This window comes from Balaenoptera acutorostrata, chromosome 16, assembly GCF_949987535.1.
Source record: "Balaenoptera acutorostrata chromosome 16, mBalAcu1.1, whole genome shotgun sequence".
Taxonomy (NCBI): Eukaryota; Metazoa; Chordata; class Mammalia; order Artiodactyla; family Balaenopteridae; genus Balaenoptera; species Balaenoptera acutorostrata.
Genome location: NC_080079.1, coordinates 29,182,084 through 29,196,362, shown reverse-complemented (window position 1 = coordinate 29,196,362; position 14,279 = coordinate 29,182,084). Strand labels below are relative to the sequence as shown.

Here is a 14,279-nt window from a genome sequence, read left to right as displayed (position 1 = left end):
TACTCTCTCCTGGGAATTTGAATTAAGAACTACCAGGCAGATTAGACAGAACAGAGGCAGAAGCTGCAAGAATGCCCCAGAGAGTGTTGGGACAACCATGGTTATGTGCAATCTAGTGAAGGAGTAGAAAATATAAGTGGAAGGTGTTGGTCTGTGGTTAGAGAAGACCAAGGCGGAGGCTCAGAGAACAGCAAAAACATCTTGAGGAAAGACGGCCTGTGAGAGAGGGATACAGAGAAAGGGAATAGCTGGTGCACGGGGTACCTGGCGTCAGTCCACTTGTACTAGAACAATAGCCTTAGCCCTCCTCAGGGTCTTAAGGTCGTTTCTGTCTAACCAGAACATAGTACAGTGTTTGGCACTCAGTAAATTTGTTAGATAAAGATACATGAATGGCTCATGTTTGTTAAAACAGAACCAAATTAGAATAAAAGCTGCAAAAAGGGCTCTGAAAACTGTAAAGCATGTAAATTAAAGTGGTACCACTATTACTACTGCTGATGATGAAATGTCACAGTTCATTCTGCTGAACTTTTGTTACTGCCCAGTTAATTCCTAGGAACAGGCCCCTGGTCTCTGAAGGGGCAGAGATCTCTTGGCACCTGCTATACTTATGGCTTGTAATCAGCCTATGAAATTAAGAATACAAAGCTAATGCCTTGGGGACTTCCCTTGTGGTCCAGTGGTTAAGAGTCCGCCTTCCAATGCAGGGGATGCAGGTTCAATCCCTGGTCAGGGAACTAAGATCCCACATGCTGTGAGGCAACTAAGCCCCCGTGCTCTGGAGCCCACATGCCACAACTAGAGAGAAGCCCGTGTGCCGCAATGAAAGATCCCGTGTGCCACATCTAAGACCCAATGTAACCAAATAAATAATAAATAAATATTAAAAAAAAAAAAAGCTAATGTCTTGGATTGACTGGCAGATATTTTATTCCAGTAGTTTGAATACAGACTATAGCTATAGAGATATATTCACATACTTGCAATGAAAAGAAACCTTGACTCTGAGAGTCTTAAAAACTTTGAACTCTCTGTGTAACACTGGGAAAAATGCCTTCAAATCTGTGCAGGTTTTTATCTTGGGAGAAAAACAAAACAAGAAGATTTTCTTGCTCCACTGCAATTACTGTCCAAACTTTTAAGGAATCGCTTTTACAGTAGGCCCTCTGTATCCACAGGTTCTGCATCTGCCGATTCAACCAACTGCAGAGCGAAAATATTTTTTAAATCCACAAAGTTCCAAAGCAAAACTTGAATTTGCTACACTGGCAACTGTTTACACAGTATTTACATTGTATTTACAGCCATTTACAGGTGTTATAAGTAATTGAGATGATTTAAAGTATATGGGAGGATATGCATTACGTTACCTGCAAATACTATGCCATTTTATCGAAGGGACTTGAGCATCTGTGGATTTTGGTATCTGCAAGGGTGTGAGGGTGGGGGTAGGGTGTTGGTCTTGGAACCAACCCCTCGCAGATACAGATACCAAGAGATGACTATATATCCCTCATCACCACTTCCCTCCTAAACTCCCCGTAATATGCCTTGTGTCTCTGTTGCTCCTATTCCTCACCTCATGTCCCAAATGCAAAGGTCTTTACTTAGAACACATCCTCTCATAGCTTTGCCGCATGTAACACGGTTGAACCCAATCCATTCGAAGCCCTTCTCTGGCTCCCCTAACACAATACTTTTCTGTTCTTCTAAGTTCATTTATTTGAAATGAACCTAAACCTGCACTTCTGGCTTTAACTGTGGTGCTGTAGTAAAAGCACTAGTCTGGGCATCAAGAGACCCAGTTTCTATTCCTGGTCTAAGGATTGACCAGTTACCTTGGCCACACAGTTCAAATTCTCTGAGCTCTATCTCTTCATTTATAAACTGAGTGAGTGGGATTTAAGTATTTTTTCATACTGTGACTCACATTTTACATTGTGGTTCAGTAGATACATACATTTATCTAATCCATGTATGTATGTGTATATACACACACTCAGAAGTATTACATGCTTACTTTTACTACATGAGATGTACTTGAAACTTTCTATTCATTTCTATTCTATTTTTCAAAAAATGCTAGTTGTAACCCACTAAATAGACTTCAAAACCCAATCACGGGTGGTTACCCACATGTATAAAATACTGGACTTGTTGAAATGTCAGGTTCCTTCTAGTAATAATATAAGAGGATTTTGTGTTGTAGCCTTCCAACCTTGAACCATTAGCCTTAACTCACATCTGAATTCCAGCTTCCTATTTCTCTCTGTAAGAGTTCTTCATTTAGATATCTTAATATCACTTAAATTAACCTAGTTAACATGGAATTTGAAGCACCAGGGTCCCCTTCCCATCATAACTATTTATGTTATTAGCAAGTGTAAAATCCTAGTGTTGACTTTTGGTCTAGTAATGGTAGAGTAACCTACACTGTACTAACCTCCCTACTGAAAATTATTAGCAACTCTGGACAAGAGTTTTTTTTTTAAATAACTGTGTGAAGACACTAGAAAGCCACCAAAAGCAGCCAGAAACTGGAGGAGATACGACTCGAAACATGGTTAGAAAACTAGGTAAGATCCCTATTTACCTGATACCTCCTCCCCCTACCCCAAGGCAATCCCTAGTCTTTCAGCATGCTGGAGAATAAAGCAAAAACTGAGAGCCAACAAGTGGTAATCTCATTGGGCTGCAGAGTCAAAAAGGTTCTGGGGCTCTGAAGTGGCTTGATATTAAGGGAGAAATCCTGCAAAAGACGAAGCTGCAGAGAGGACAGCCCCAAAATCTATGCAGAAATTCCCTTCAAATCCTTGAACTGTGCACGCAGTGATGAGACTCCAGGGAACCCAGCAGAAAGCGATAACAGCTGGAGGCTAAAGAGCCCGGCAGATATTCACAACTCTCTGCAGCTGGGAAGACAGTTTGAAATCTGAGTCCCTTCAAATTAGGAAGTTCAATAAATATGTCCAGTGTTCCACTTAGAAACCTCTGCAGAGCTGCACCTTAGGAGTAAGGCCCACCTCCCAGGACGAGGAGCCACACCCTAGGACTACGGGCAAAACCATAACAAACCTGCCCTAACAAAAATCTAAGCTTGAGGCCTTCACAGGAGAAACTGATACGACAGGTGAGGGGAAGTAAAAATCCTGGCAGAACAACTTGGTTTCTAGCCTGGGAGATGGTCGAGGAGCAGGCACTTAACAGCGCTTTGTTTCTCAGATGCAGCAGCTGGAGGGTGGGGAAGAGTGGGAGAGAGGAAGGCATGGGCATTCCACTTGGATAATTACACCTGCAAACACAGGGTCCGAGGGCAGATGTCTTTCCAGTTGTGGGGGGGGGGGGGGGGTGTCAATCTGGATCTCAGCAGGGCAGGGACCATGCAGTGACAGTCAGGGTAGGGGAAGGACTTGTAAGGGAAGAGAGGTGGGTAGATAAAAGATGAAGAAATCATAACTTATGAGCACCTGCTATGTTCCAGACATGTGATTAAGTGTTTTATTTATATTATCTCACTATGAGACAGGTATGATCATCTTCATTTTACAAATAAGAAATCCAAAGCTCAGAGAAGCTAAGTAATTCACCTAAAGTTACACTGTTAGTAAATGGTGGAGCTGAGATGTGAATTCAAGGCAGAAGACCAACTCCAAAGCTTGTTTCCTTTCTGTAATCAACTGTTGTGACTGTGTAACTTTCAGGAAGGGCAGTGGCACATGTGCTGTAAAACAGCTAGCAAAGAACATCAGAAAACAAAAAGATCTCTGGGACAGACTAAGATTTTGTTACAAGTCAAGGAGGATATTAGCGGTATAAAAAGGGGTGTCAATATGAATATACTATCAAAAGTTAAGTCCTCTAGTAGAGAGAGAGTTGTAAAAATGGAAATGGTATAAGGTGGAACTGAGCTGATTTCAGAGAGCTCATAGGGCATATTACAACACTCCAGAGAGAAGGGTTTGACTCCTAAGTCAAACAGAATAAACACAATTAGGAGGCTTAATACAATAAGGAACTAAAGATAGGAAACAAAGTTCATCTAAGGAATGGCTGTGGGGGAAGGGAAAAGGAACGATGCAAAAACTAACCTAAGGAATCACAGGATCAGATTTTTTTTTTTGAGCTGGAAGGAATTTAGAAGTCATCCAATCCCTATCATTTCAGAGCAAAAATGCACCTAGGAAAAAACACCTAGCTGCTAAATATCTCAGCCTCCCGACTAAAGGCGGGTTTCATTCTTATCTTTATAAATACAGGTAGAAAGCCTGCTTTGTCCAAAATGGTGCCCTGGAAATTCAAGTTAAGTCAAGCCTGTGTTGAAAGACCACTGGATAAACCACTGGCAGTTCCAGAATCACACCAGGGACTTATGTTTTCAGTGGCCCCCACCACAAATCTAACCGGTGGGCCTATTCTGAAGGAGACCTGGATGAGAAAGCTTCACTTGGGAGGAAGGTGTGACATGGATTTTCCAGAACGTTCACATTTTCTGACTCTAATCCTTCTCCTATCATCATATGCTGGACTCCCCCCAAATTGGCCAAAACCATAAAGTCTGCTTGGCATGAGTATAACACATATTAAAAAAAAAAAAAAATTAAAGATTTAACAGGAACAACAACAAAATAAAATAAACATAGTTCATTTGAGACCTGGAGAAGAGAAGACAAACTGGCAAGAAAGAAAGAACCTCTAATGATTAAAGACTCTTAATATCCCCATTTTACAGATACCTTAGTTAAAGCTCAGCGAGATGAAGCCATCTGAATACCTAACATGTACAAAGCACCATGAAGAATATAAATAATCTTCTCATTTCCACAAGGGTTTTAGTGCTCACCATTCACTTAAGATTCCTGAATGTCAAGGAATGAACAAACTATAAAACAAGTTAAGTCTTCCTTCCCCCTAATGTCTAAAGTGCAGGGATTGAGAGAAAGAAGATGCCAAGAAAAAAAGTTTTCACTTGGTGCCCTGGTAAAGAACTTGCCATCTCCATAAGACAAACAAAAGATATTAAAGTAAAAAAGGAAAGATACCTGGGATTAGAGACCCTGACAAAAACCAAGAAAGGTAAAGGAGAGTTCCCATGACGACAGTCTGATTTTGAAAGCCATGTCGCAAATTTACAGCACTATGCACACACTCGCTCTGTGACGTGCTGCCCAGAAGAATTAAATCTCTAAGGCTGTTCTCACTCAAGATACACTTAATAAGAATTTTGGGGGCCAGGTTCCTTAAGTATACAAATGTACCTGGTACCTGGTAGAACCATCACCCCTTTTATCTATTTCCAGGTCTTATCCTCTAAGAAGGCTGGCTGAGTTCATACCTTGGGCTCTCTTCCTGTTTTGCACAAATTCTGAGCGTCTCAGGGTGCTGGGTGCTGTGCTGCGGAAGCAGCTATTCCTTTTCCAAGTCTCCAGGCCATTTACTTTTCTCTCTTCCTCTAAATGCCAGCTATTCTTCTCTAATGAAGTGTCCCAAGGAATGCCACGATGATGTTCTCCTTGGTTCCCCCCGGTCCCCTGATTCCACAGTCCCTCCGGGATGACCCCTCTGCTCCCAGGTGCCATCACTCCTAGTCTGTCAATGCCATTACACTCCAAAGTCTTCATCTGGTGGAGAGAATCTGTTCCTCTGTAATTCTGAAATTTATATTCACAGTTTGCAAATAGAGTATCAGAGCCTCTATTCTCCATATCAAAATTACTCTGATCCCCGGCATGAGTCTTCACTTTGAGATCGATTTTATCATTTTGATAAACATTCCTGTCCCTGTCACAGTATTTGACAAATTCATTACCTTCACTGACACCATTCAAGTCTGGGAAGTCCGCAGACTGACCATTAGTATAATTCCCAGGAACGTGATATAGATCATTGAGGCCTCTATAATAAAAATTAGTTTCTTTACAATCCTCAAGATTGTAGTTAAAATTCCTATGGTCTACATGCCGGTGTTGAAGCTGACCAAAATTCTCCACAGAATCATCCAAACCCCTGTAGCCAGTCCACTGTCCAGTTTCTTTAGAGTCCTCAGGATTACGATTCAGATTCTTACGATTTACGCAGCCATTTGTCTCCCCATATCCTCCAGCTTTCCAGGTTACATCTGGGCTTCCTGCAAACGAATCATCCTTAGTCGCAGGGTTTGGATTCCCATAATCTACGTTTTCTGAATTCTTATAATCATTACAGCCTGGAGTCACACTTCCGTGGTACATACAGTCCTTTCTACTTTCCTTTGATTCCTCATTGTCCATACAGCTTGGTTCACTCTGCTCAAAATCCCAGTATCCACAATGCCTTTTTCTGTAGAGCTGATTCTGCCCTGTGGTCTGGTATCTGGAATCCAAGTCACCTTCTCTGTAAAGTCCATCCAGCGCTGTAACGTCCCTTTTCTGTAGACTCCTGCAATCTTCACACTCCCAGCTGGAGCTCCAGTGCCCTTTCTCCTCCAGTTCTCTTTCTTTCCTCATCTCATGGGTTTCACACATATTCACTGTGCTCAAAGACACACACTTTATCGCTCTCTTCCATGGGCCTGGGTTGAGCTGAGATGTGGACAGGTGCAGTGTAGCCTAAGGCTGAATCTGTCCTTCTTAAAGTGTCTTAAAATGTCTCCCAAAGCACTTTAAACGTTCTTCTTGCTACTCCAGTTGGAGCACGGGGAGATGTGAGGTTATTTCGACCTCAGGATCCAATCAGTGAGCTGCTCTATCTTTCCCCAGGGAGCCCAGAAGGTAATTAGTAACTAGCGTTCACGTGATTGGAGTTGGCAGCTTTGTTTGGTGTTTCCCTCAAGCTGGTCAAACTGGCTTAGCTGCTTTATGAGCTGAAGGTAAGAAGCATTTTTTTGCAGAAAAAGCAGAGTGAAAGAGAAACAGCCCCCTTTCAAAGCCCCAGGTAAGATCATGTAACCATCTCATCTGCCTCTTTAATCCTTTAGTAATCAATCAGGGGTATGAATAAATGCCTTCATGTGCAGCTCAAACGGGACCTCCACTACCTGTCCTCCGAGTTTGGTTTTCTACTCTCCTTGGACATCTGAAACTCTTCAGGACTCCCTTTCCTTTAGTTAGAGGCAGGACTCTTCCGCCTTTGAGAGCTTTGCCTTTATGGGATTCAGGTTACCCGTTAGTGTATACTCAAATCACAAGCTGTTCAAGCTCCTGTCTGCAGACACACTGGCTTATCCCACTCAGGAAAGAAAAAGTACATCTTTTATTCTGATCTGGTGTATGGGTAATTTTATAGGGTAAAAACTCTTTCCCAGAGGAATACAGTTATGTATGCTTTCACACTTTCCTTGATACTTGTCATGCCAGAGAAGCATCAAAACCATTCATCTCCTAAATCTCTTTTCCATCTAATTCATATAGTATATTTAGGAACTGGAGAATGAGGCTGGAAATCAGAAAGGTGGGTATAAAAGTACCATTTTGAATTCATCAAACATTAGATTATTTTATGTGAAGCACTGTGGAAGAGAAAAGGATGAAGTTGGTCTCTGCCTCTTACGATGCAGGAGCAACACACTATCAAGTAAGTAAGACTGCACGTGAAAAGTGCTGTAACAAACACCAATGGCAATGGCAACAAAGCAGAAGTCCCTGGTGGGACAACTGGAGGTTTCATGGAAGTGGTAGCATTTGAGCTGTGCCTTCAAGCATAAGCAGGGTTTCCAAAGACTTTCCACATATGGAGAACTAGGTAATGGGGAACACTCTGAAAGAATACATGTGGAAAAAGTAACAGGGATCATGCTGGAGGGGTAGGTTGTGGCAGATCCCAAGGGACTCGAATGCCACTTATTTTATTCAATGGATAATAAAGAGTCACTGAAGGTTTCTGAATAGGGGAGTGACATGCTAAGAGAGTCTTTAGTAAGATTACTCTTTTAGCTATCTGGTCATCTATCAAGTATCCTTGAACTTTTATCTAATCCCTATTTGTGAAACAATGTAACGTACCCTAAGGAGACCAGGGTTATATGCTTTGTCAATAATGAGATGTTTACTCTTGGGTAAACCACTTATTCTCTCTGGGACTCAACCGACCCAACTATAAAATGAGGCAGCTGGCCTCAATGACATCTTTGATTCCTTCAGTTTTAAAAATCCATGCTTCTATTTTCCTTGCAACTCCTTTTTCCTTTCCTCAAATACCTAATGTGCTGTTACACACCTTTTAGGCTCCACACTAATAGTTACTGAATGAACCTCTAGATTTTTAAATCTGATTTTCATGCAAAGGTTTTTGTTCCATAGTTCTGTTGCAGTAGTAGCAACAGCCCTGGCAGCTGCTGTGTTGTCAAGTGTGTATTAAGTGCCAGGATCAGGATGAGGGGCTAGGAAGTTGATATAAATGTTCTTTGATCTTCACTAACTGTAAGGAGGATATTATATTATCTTTATTTTACCACAGATAAAGAAAGAATCTCTGAGACTTTGAAAAACCTGTCCAAGATCACATAAACCAGTACAAGGAGGGGCCATAATTTGAACCCAGATCTGTCTGACTTCACGGCACTAGACTCAGAGGAGTATCTCAAAAACATAGGAAAGCCTTAATTTCCCTCAAACCAAGTAAACAAACAAGTACACTCCATCATGGTCTAATTCAGGGGTGGACCACTGCCGAGGCACGTGTGCACACACCTCGCCCCACGCTGCCGTTCCGTCTTTGTCTCCAGTCCTGGCCTACTTCCACCCTGCCCCAGTGCTGATCCTCACCACCCAACTGCGATGAGCACTGGTACCAGCACAGTCACAGAAAGACTGTCCAGTATGGACTGGCTCAATCATCTAAAACCTACTGCCTAAACCTGATAAAGACTGTGATTTGGTTCACAAACCAATAGGATGACAACGTAATTTGGGAGGACAGCTTTGACTATGAGTTATACAGAGGAACAGTGTAAAAGAGGGCACACGGGAGGAGGAATCAGGACAGCTAGCTTCTAGAAGTTCAATTTCTGCTAATAACCAGTTTGTAGCTATGCTTAACTTCTCTGGCTGTCAGTTTTCTTATGCGTAAAATGAAGAAGTTAACAGTTTCTCTGCCACTTTAAATCTAAAATTCTACAATCTTACTTACTTCTAAGTTAAAAGTAAATATATATCTTTCCCTGTTATGGAAAACAGAGTTTCCTTTGGCAACTTAAAGTCTTTGATAAAGCTAGCATGATAAGAAACACACCTAGTAAATCGACCAAGAGAACAGATAAAAAGAGGATAAATTACAGGTAAGAAGGATACTAGTTATAAAACAATCCAGTAGTAAAGGTTACACAAAGGTAAAAAGAAATGATCTTTGGATGAGTGGAGAGTGAATAGCTGGTTATAATATGGAGCTCCCCTCTCCCCACCTCACCCCCTCTTCTCTTTTTCTAAGCCCTACTGCCTGTGGGACTTTAAAGATATAGCCTGTATAAAAATGTAAACTGCCTCAGGTTTGCCTCATTACTGAGAACCAGAACTAATCAAAAGCTGTGAATGGGCTGCTCTTTCCATGTGATAAATCTGTGTGCAAAGAAATGTGGCCCAAGGGAATGAGGAGCATAAAGGAGGAATAACTTTCCTATTTTTCTCAGTCCTAGTCCTACTGGTGAAATACAGCTTTGTAGATAGTTATCTTCCCTTTCACTTGATACAAGTCACATTCCACAGGCCCTCTTCAAAAGCCCTGAGCCGCACTCTGCCATGATGTTTGTTACTTGTTACTACAGGGTGGGCTATCAGCTACAATGACCACCCGTGGATAGAAATTCTCCGAACATAATGCTAGAAGTGAAGGTGGGGCAGCAGGATTTGAAGGATGAGAGAAAAGAGGCAGAAAGTAGAGGAAAGGTAAAGGAACAAAAGGGAGGAGACAGTAAAAAAAAAAAAAAAAAAAAAAAATCTAGTAAGAACAGGTAATTACCTAAACTTTTCACAGTATCTCTGTAACTGCCCATGTGGTTCCTCCAGGCTGATGATCAACTGCTCCTCACTTTCTAACTCTGCCCCAATGACACTCTCTGATTCCCATAGTTCTTGCTATTTTCCAGAGCACCATGCAAATATCCCTCTCATCTTACGTGTTACTTTATTATACTTGTTTACCTCCTTTTATTACACTGATAATGGCAAGGACCACGTCCAATCTCCAGCACAGCTCTTACGTGGGGCACAAGAGGTACTCCCATGTTTAATGAGTTGATGGTGGTCATATTTATTGGGCACATGCTAGATGCGAGGCACAGGGCAGGAGAGCTTACAAGTTAAAAGCACAGGCTGTGCTTTTTTTTGAATCCTGACTCTGCCGCTAACTAGCTATATAATCTTGGGAAAGTTACTTAAGCTCTCTAAGCCTGTTTCTTCATCTTTTCACCATCAAATCTACCATCCTACCTGCATCTGTAACCATCTGCTCTGCTTTCCCTCTTGTTAGAATGGAAGAACTGTCTCTGCTGATAACAGGCCAATCTCTCTCTCTGTTGGTTCACTGATCCACTCCCTCCTGACCCCTCAAAGACTTTGTTTTGGCAATTAGGCCCTCCCTCTCCTGCTCTTCAGTGTGCCCACTCTAACCATCAGTCTCATGAGCCTATGAATGTTTCCCATCTTTTTAAAATTTTTATTTATTTATTTATTTTTGGCTGCATTGGGTCTTCGTTGCTACACATGGGCTTTCTCTAGTTGCGGTGAGCGGGGGCTACTCTTTGTTGCAGTGCGTGGGCTTCTCATTGCGGTGGCTTCTCTTGCTGTGGAGCACGGGCTCTAGGCACGCGGGCTTCAGTAGTTGTGGCACGCGGGCTCAGTAGTTGTGGCTTGTGGGCTCTAGAGTGCAGGCTCAGTAGTTGTGGCACACGGGCTTAGTTGCTCCGTGGCATGTGGGATCTTCCCAGACCAGGGCTCGAACCCGTGTCCGCTGCATTGGCAGGCGGATTCTTAACCACTGTGCCACCAGGGAAGTCCTGTTTCCCATCTTACAAACAACTTCTGCTTTGAAAGACTTGACCAAGCCAACTACTCAATGCCTCCATTTCCTTACCTCTCACTCTATCTTTAATCCATTCCAATAAGGCTTTTATCCCTTTGTTATCACTTTACCGAAACTGCCCTTGACAAGATCATCCAATCCAATGGTCATTTCTGAGACTTCATCTTACTTGGCCTCTCAGTAGCTTTTGGACACAGTCACTTTCTCTTTCTTAAAGCTCTTCCTTCACTTGACTGGCTGCTCCTTTTCCTTTGCTAGTTCATCTCCCTTGTCTTCCACATTCCTAAACATTGGCTGCCCCAGGTCTTTTCCTTTGTACCCAGTTACCTAGCACACAGTAGGAATTCAAGAAATTCCTTGACTAGGAATGTGGTTTCCACTCTTAGTGCAGCTGCCTCTCAGCCTAAGGGTTAATTAGGAGGAGTTGTAAAGAAGACCCTATCATTAAGGGTAAAGTAACTCAAGGGATATCAATACAGCAACAGCCTCCAGCTAAGTGGGAAGAGGGTCTGGAAATGAGGGAGAAGACAGATACTTAAGATCAAAAAGTAAGTTCCCCAGTAAAGGAAGAGACTATGGACTAATGAAAAGACAACTGATTGGGATAGGGGAAGGCAGAAACACAGAGAAAAGAGTCTGAGAGCACTGTAAAAAAAAAAAAAAAAAGACTGGAATACAGGAAAATATGAGGTGTTGGGGGGATCTGATATACTTTGAAGGATGTAAATGTTCTAAATGGACAGGGCTGTGAGAAGCATTCAAGATGTTTTAGAGTTTAAACCTTATGATGAACTTAAAGGTGAGTTAGGTGAGGGTTCAAACAGAGAAACTGGAAACCGTGAGCAGCTTGGGGATGTTACTAGTATGAATGAGTAAACACTTTGGAAACTTAAGTAACTTCATGATAAGCCAACAGTCAAAAGTATATCTGTGAGGAAGGATTAAATATTTTAAAAATATATATGTCAAAACAATATATATATATATATGTCAATACATATATATATGCTCTTAAATCCACAGATAAATGTAATTTAGCAAATAGTTTTCAACCAATGAGAGTACTAAAAATGTTATTGTTTGCATAAATTATTTTGGAAGTAAGTTGGCAAGAGTCAGTTGGGATCCCCTTCCACCTTGAGCACTTGCAGATCTGAGTTTTCCAACTGTTGCTTCCTACCACCCACTCTCAGAGGTCAAGCAATCCCTCCTTAAGTCAAAACACGCTGGCACTTCACTGTGGCACAGTGAGAATGTACATAAAGCTGTACAGTGAAACCCACCTGAATCTGAATCCTGGCTCTCCCACTTACCAACTGTGAGACTTTGGGCAAACCTCAGTTTTCTCATCTGTCAGATGTGGACAATTTTGGGAACTGGAAAAAGTGTATAAAAGCACCTAGCACATTGTTTGACAAAGTATAAGCGCTCAATTATTTATAATTGCTGTCATCATCCTACTCTTTCAGTTCCTATCTTCCAGACAGCGCACTCCCTGGGCCTCTTCTCTTTTTCTCTATCTATACTTTTTTTGTTTCTTTAAGTAATCTCATTAAATGTCATGACTTTAAATAACATCTATGTGCTGAAAGAATTTATGTCTATGTGCTGTCAAAATTCATTTGTCCCAAATTTATGTCTCCAGGCCTAACTCCTCTGAACTCTGGCCTGTGTATCAAATTGTGCAGTTGACCTCTGCCTCGTCCCACCTCCCCCACCAACCAGCACCTCTTGCACTCTTCACCATTAATTGAGAAATTACCGGCAACTCCAATCCTTCCAGTTGCTCAATCTCAGGGTCATCCTCATCTCTTTCGCCTCACATCCAGTCCACCAGCAAGTCCTACTGGCTCCAACTCAAATATACCTTATATGTGATGCTCAAAATAACTGATCACTTCTCCTCAACCCCACTCTGCCATCCTGGTGCAAGCTACCATCACCTCTTGCCTGGATCATTACAGTAGCCTCCTAACTGGTCTCTCTGCCTCTGCACTTCTGTCTTTTCTCAACGCCACAGCCAGAGTGACTCTGTAAAGTTCTAAGTCAGATCATGTTGCTCCCCTGCTCAGAACCTTCCTGGGGCTTCTCGTCTTACTCCGAATGATGGGCTACAAAGCCCATGCCTTTGCTCGAGTTGAAGTGGCCTCCTTGCTATTCCTCAAACAACAGGCACACTCTTATACTTGCTGTTCTAGCTGCCTGAAATAATCTCCCCCAACCCCCAAAATGGCTTGGCTGGCTTCCTACAATCATTCAGATCTTCACTCAAAAGTCACTTCCCTGATTCCATAGGTTCTTTTGCCTCCTAATAATACGTATATTTTTATTTATTGTTTGTCTCTCCCCATGGGGGCAGAGATCACTGCTGTAACTCTAGAATGCTGCCTGGAATATAGCAGGAGCTCAACAGTATTTATTGAATAAATGACTGCCCCAGAGTTTTTCATCTTTGGGGTCTTGCTACATCTGGTAAAGTGAACAGCAGTAGTCAACACGCTCAGGTAGCCAGTGGCAGCAGGAATGCCTGTGGCTGAGGCAGGAGGCTAGCTAGAGGCAGGTCCTTTCACTAAGTGCTGCAAAGCCTGGGTGAAATCTGAAACCCATACTTGAAGTCCCTGGAGCTATTCCAGTTTCTCCACCCCTCCGCCTGGAGCTGAGGTGAAGAAATGTTCACAAAGCCACACTACAAACTGCAAAGACTAGTGAGTCATGGGCTAATTATAAGTAAGCTAACCATTCCTAGCTACGTTTCTTGACATACATTAAACCCTGTCTCCTAAAAGGAAAACTAGCTTCTGTCCTGAATCAACATGGACTCTGAATGGCTTCTGACTATGGTTGCTGTTTTATGGATTTATACCAAGATAAAATCCATTACAAGTAACTGAGCTAATTTTTACTGAGCCAACACCCTGAACTAGATGTTACAAAGGCCGAGGATATTGGGTTTTTTCTTATGTACTGACAAACTAGAAAGAAAAATCATTATTTCTTTTACATGAACTTTTATATCTTGAAAGACCACAAAACGTTTTACCTTTTAAACTCTATTACCTTTTACTAGTTTGGGAAAGAATTCTTATACCTGAGGCATTCCAAGGAGTCTTCAGAATAATAAATTGCTTCTGTATGTAGAAAAACTATACTTTCAATTTTAAAAAATCTGTCTGGAATATTATGTATCACTTCAGTGTAAAGATGTTATTATTCCATATCAGTCATTCTCCAACTGGTTAACCTAATGGCTCTCTTTAGTGGACCTTAGATCTCACCCAATATCTTGG

At 41.9% G+C, this 14,279-nt stretch overlaps 1 protein-coding gene across 3 annotated transcripts in view; it reads right to left on the bottom strand.

The window, feature by feature from the left end:
• The window catches only part of DNMBP (dynamin binding protein), a 117,268-nt gene that overhangs the window by 42,755 nt on the left and 60,234 nt on the right, over positions 1 to 14,279 (bottom strand). The window contains exon 1 of one of the 3 annotated variants that reach the window (XM_028167774.2): positions 5,336 to 6,602. The exons of the other annotated variants lie outside the window; for them this stretch is intronic. Coding sequence (XP_028023575.2) covers positions 5,336 to 6,503 — 1,168 coding nt within the window. The 5' untranslated portion in view covers positions 6,504 to 6,602. Of the gene's footprint in view, positions 1 to 5,335; positions 6,603 to 14,279 lie in introns of those variants that run through there. 3 annotated transcript variants of the gene reach the window in all.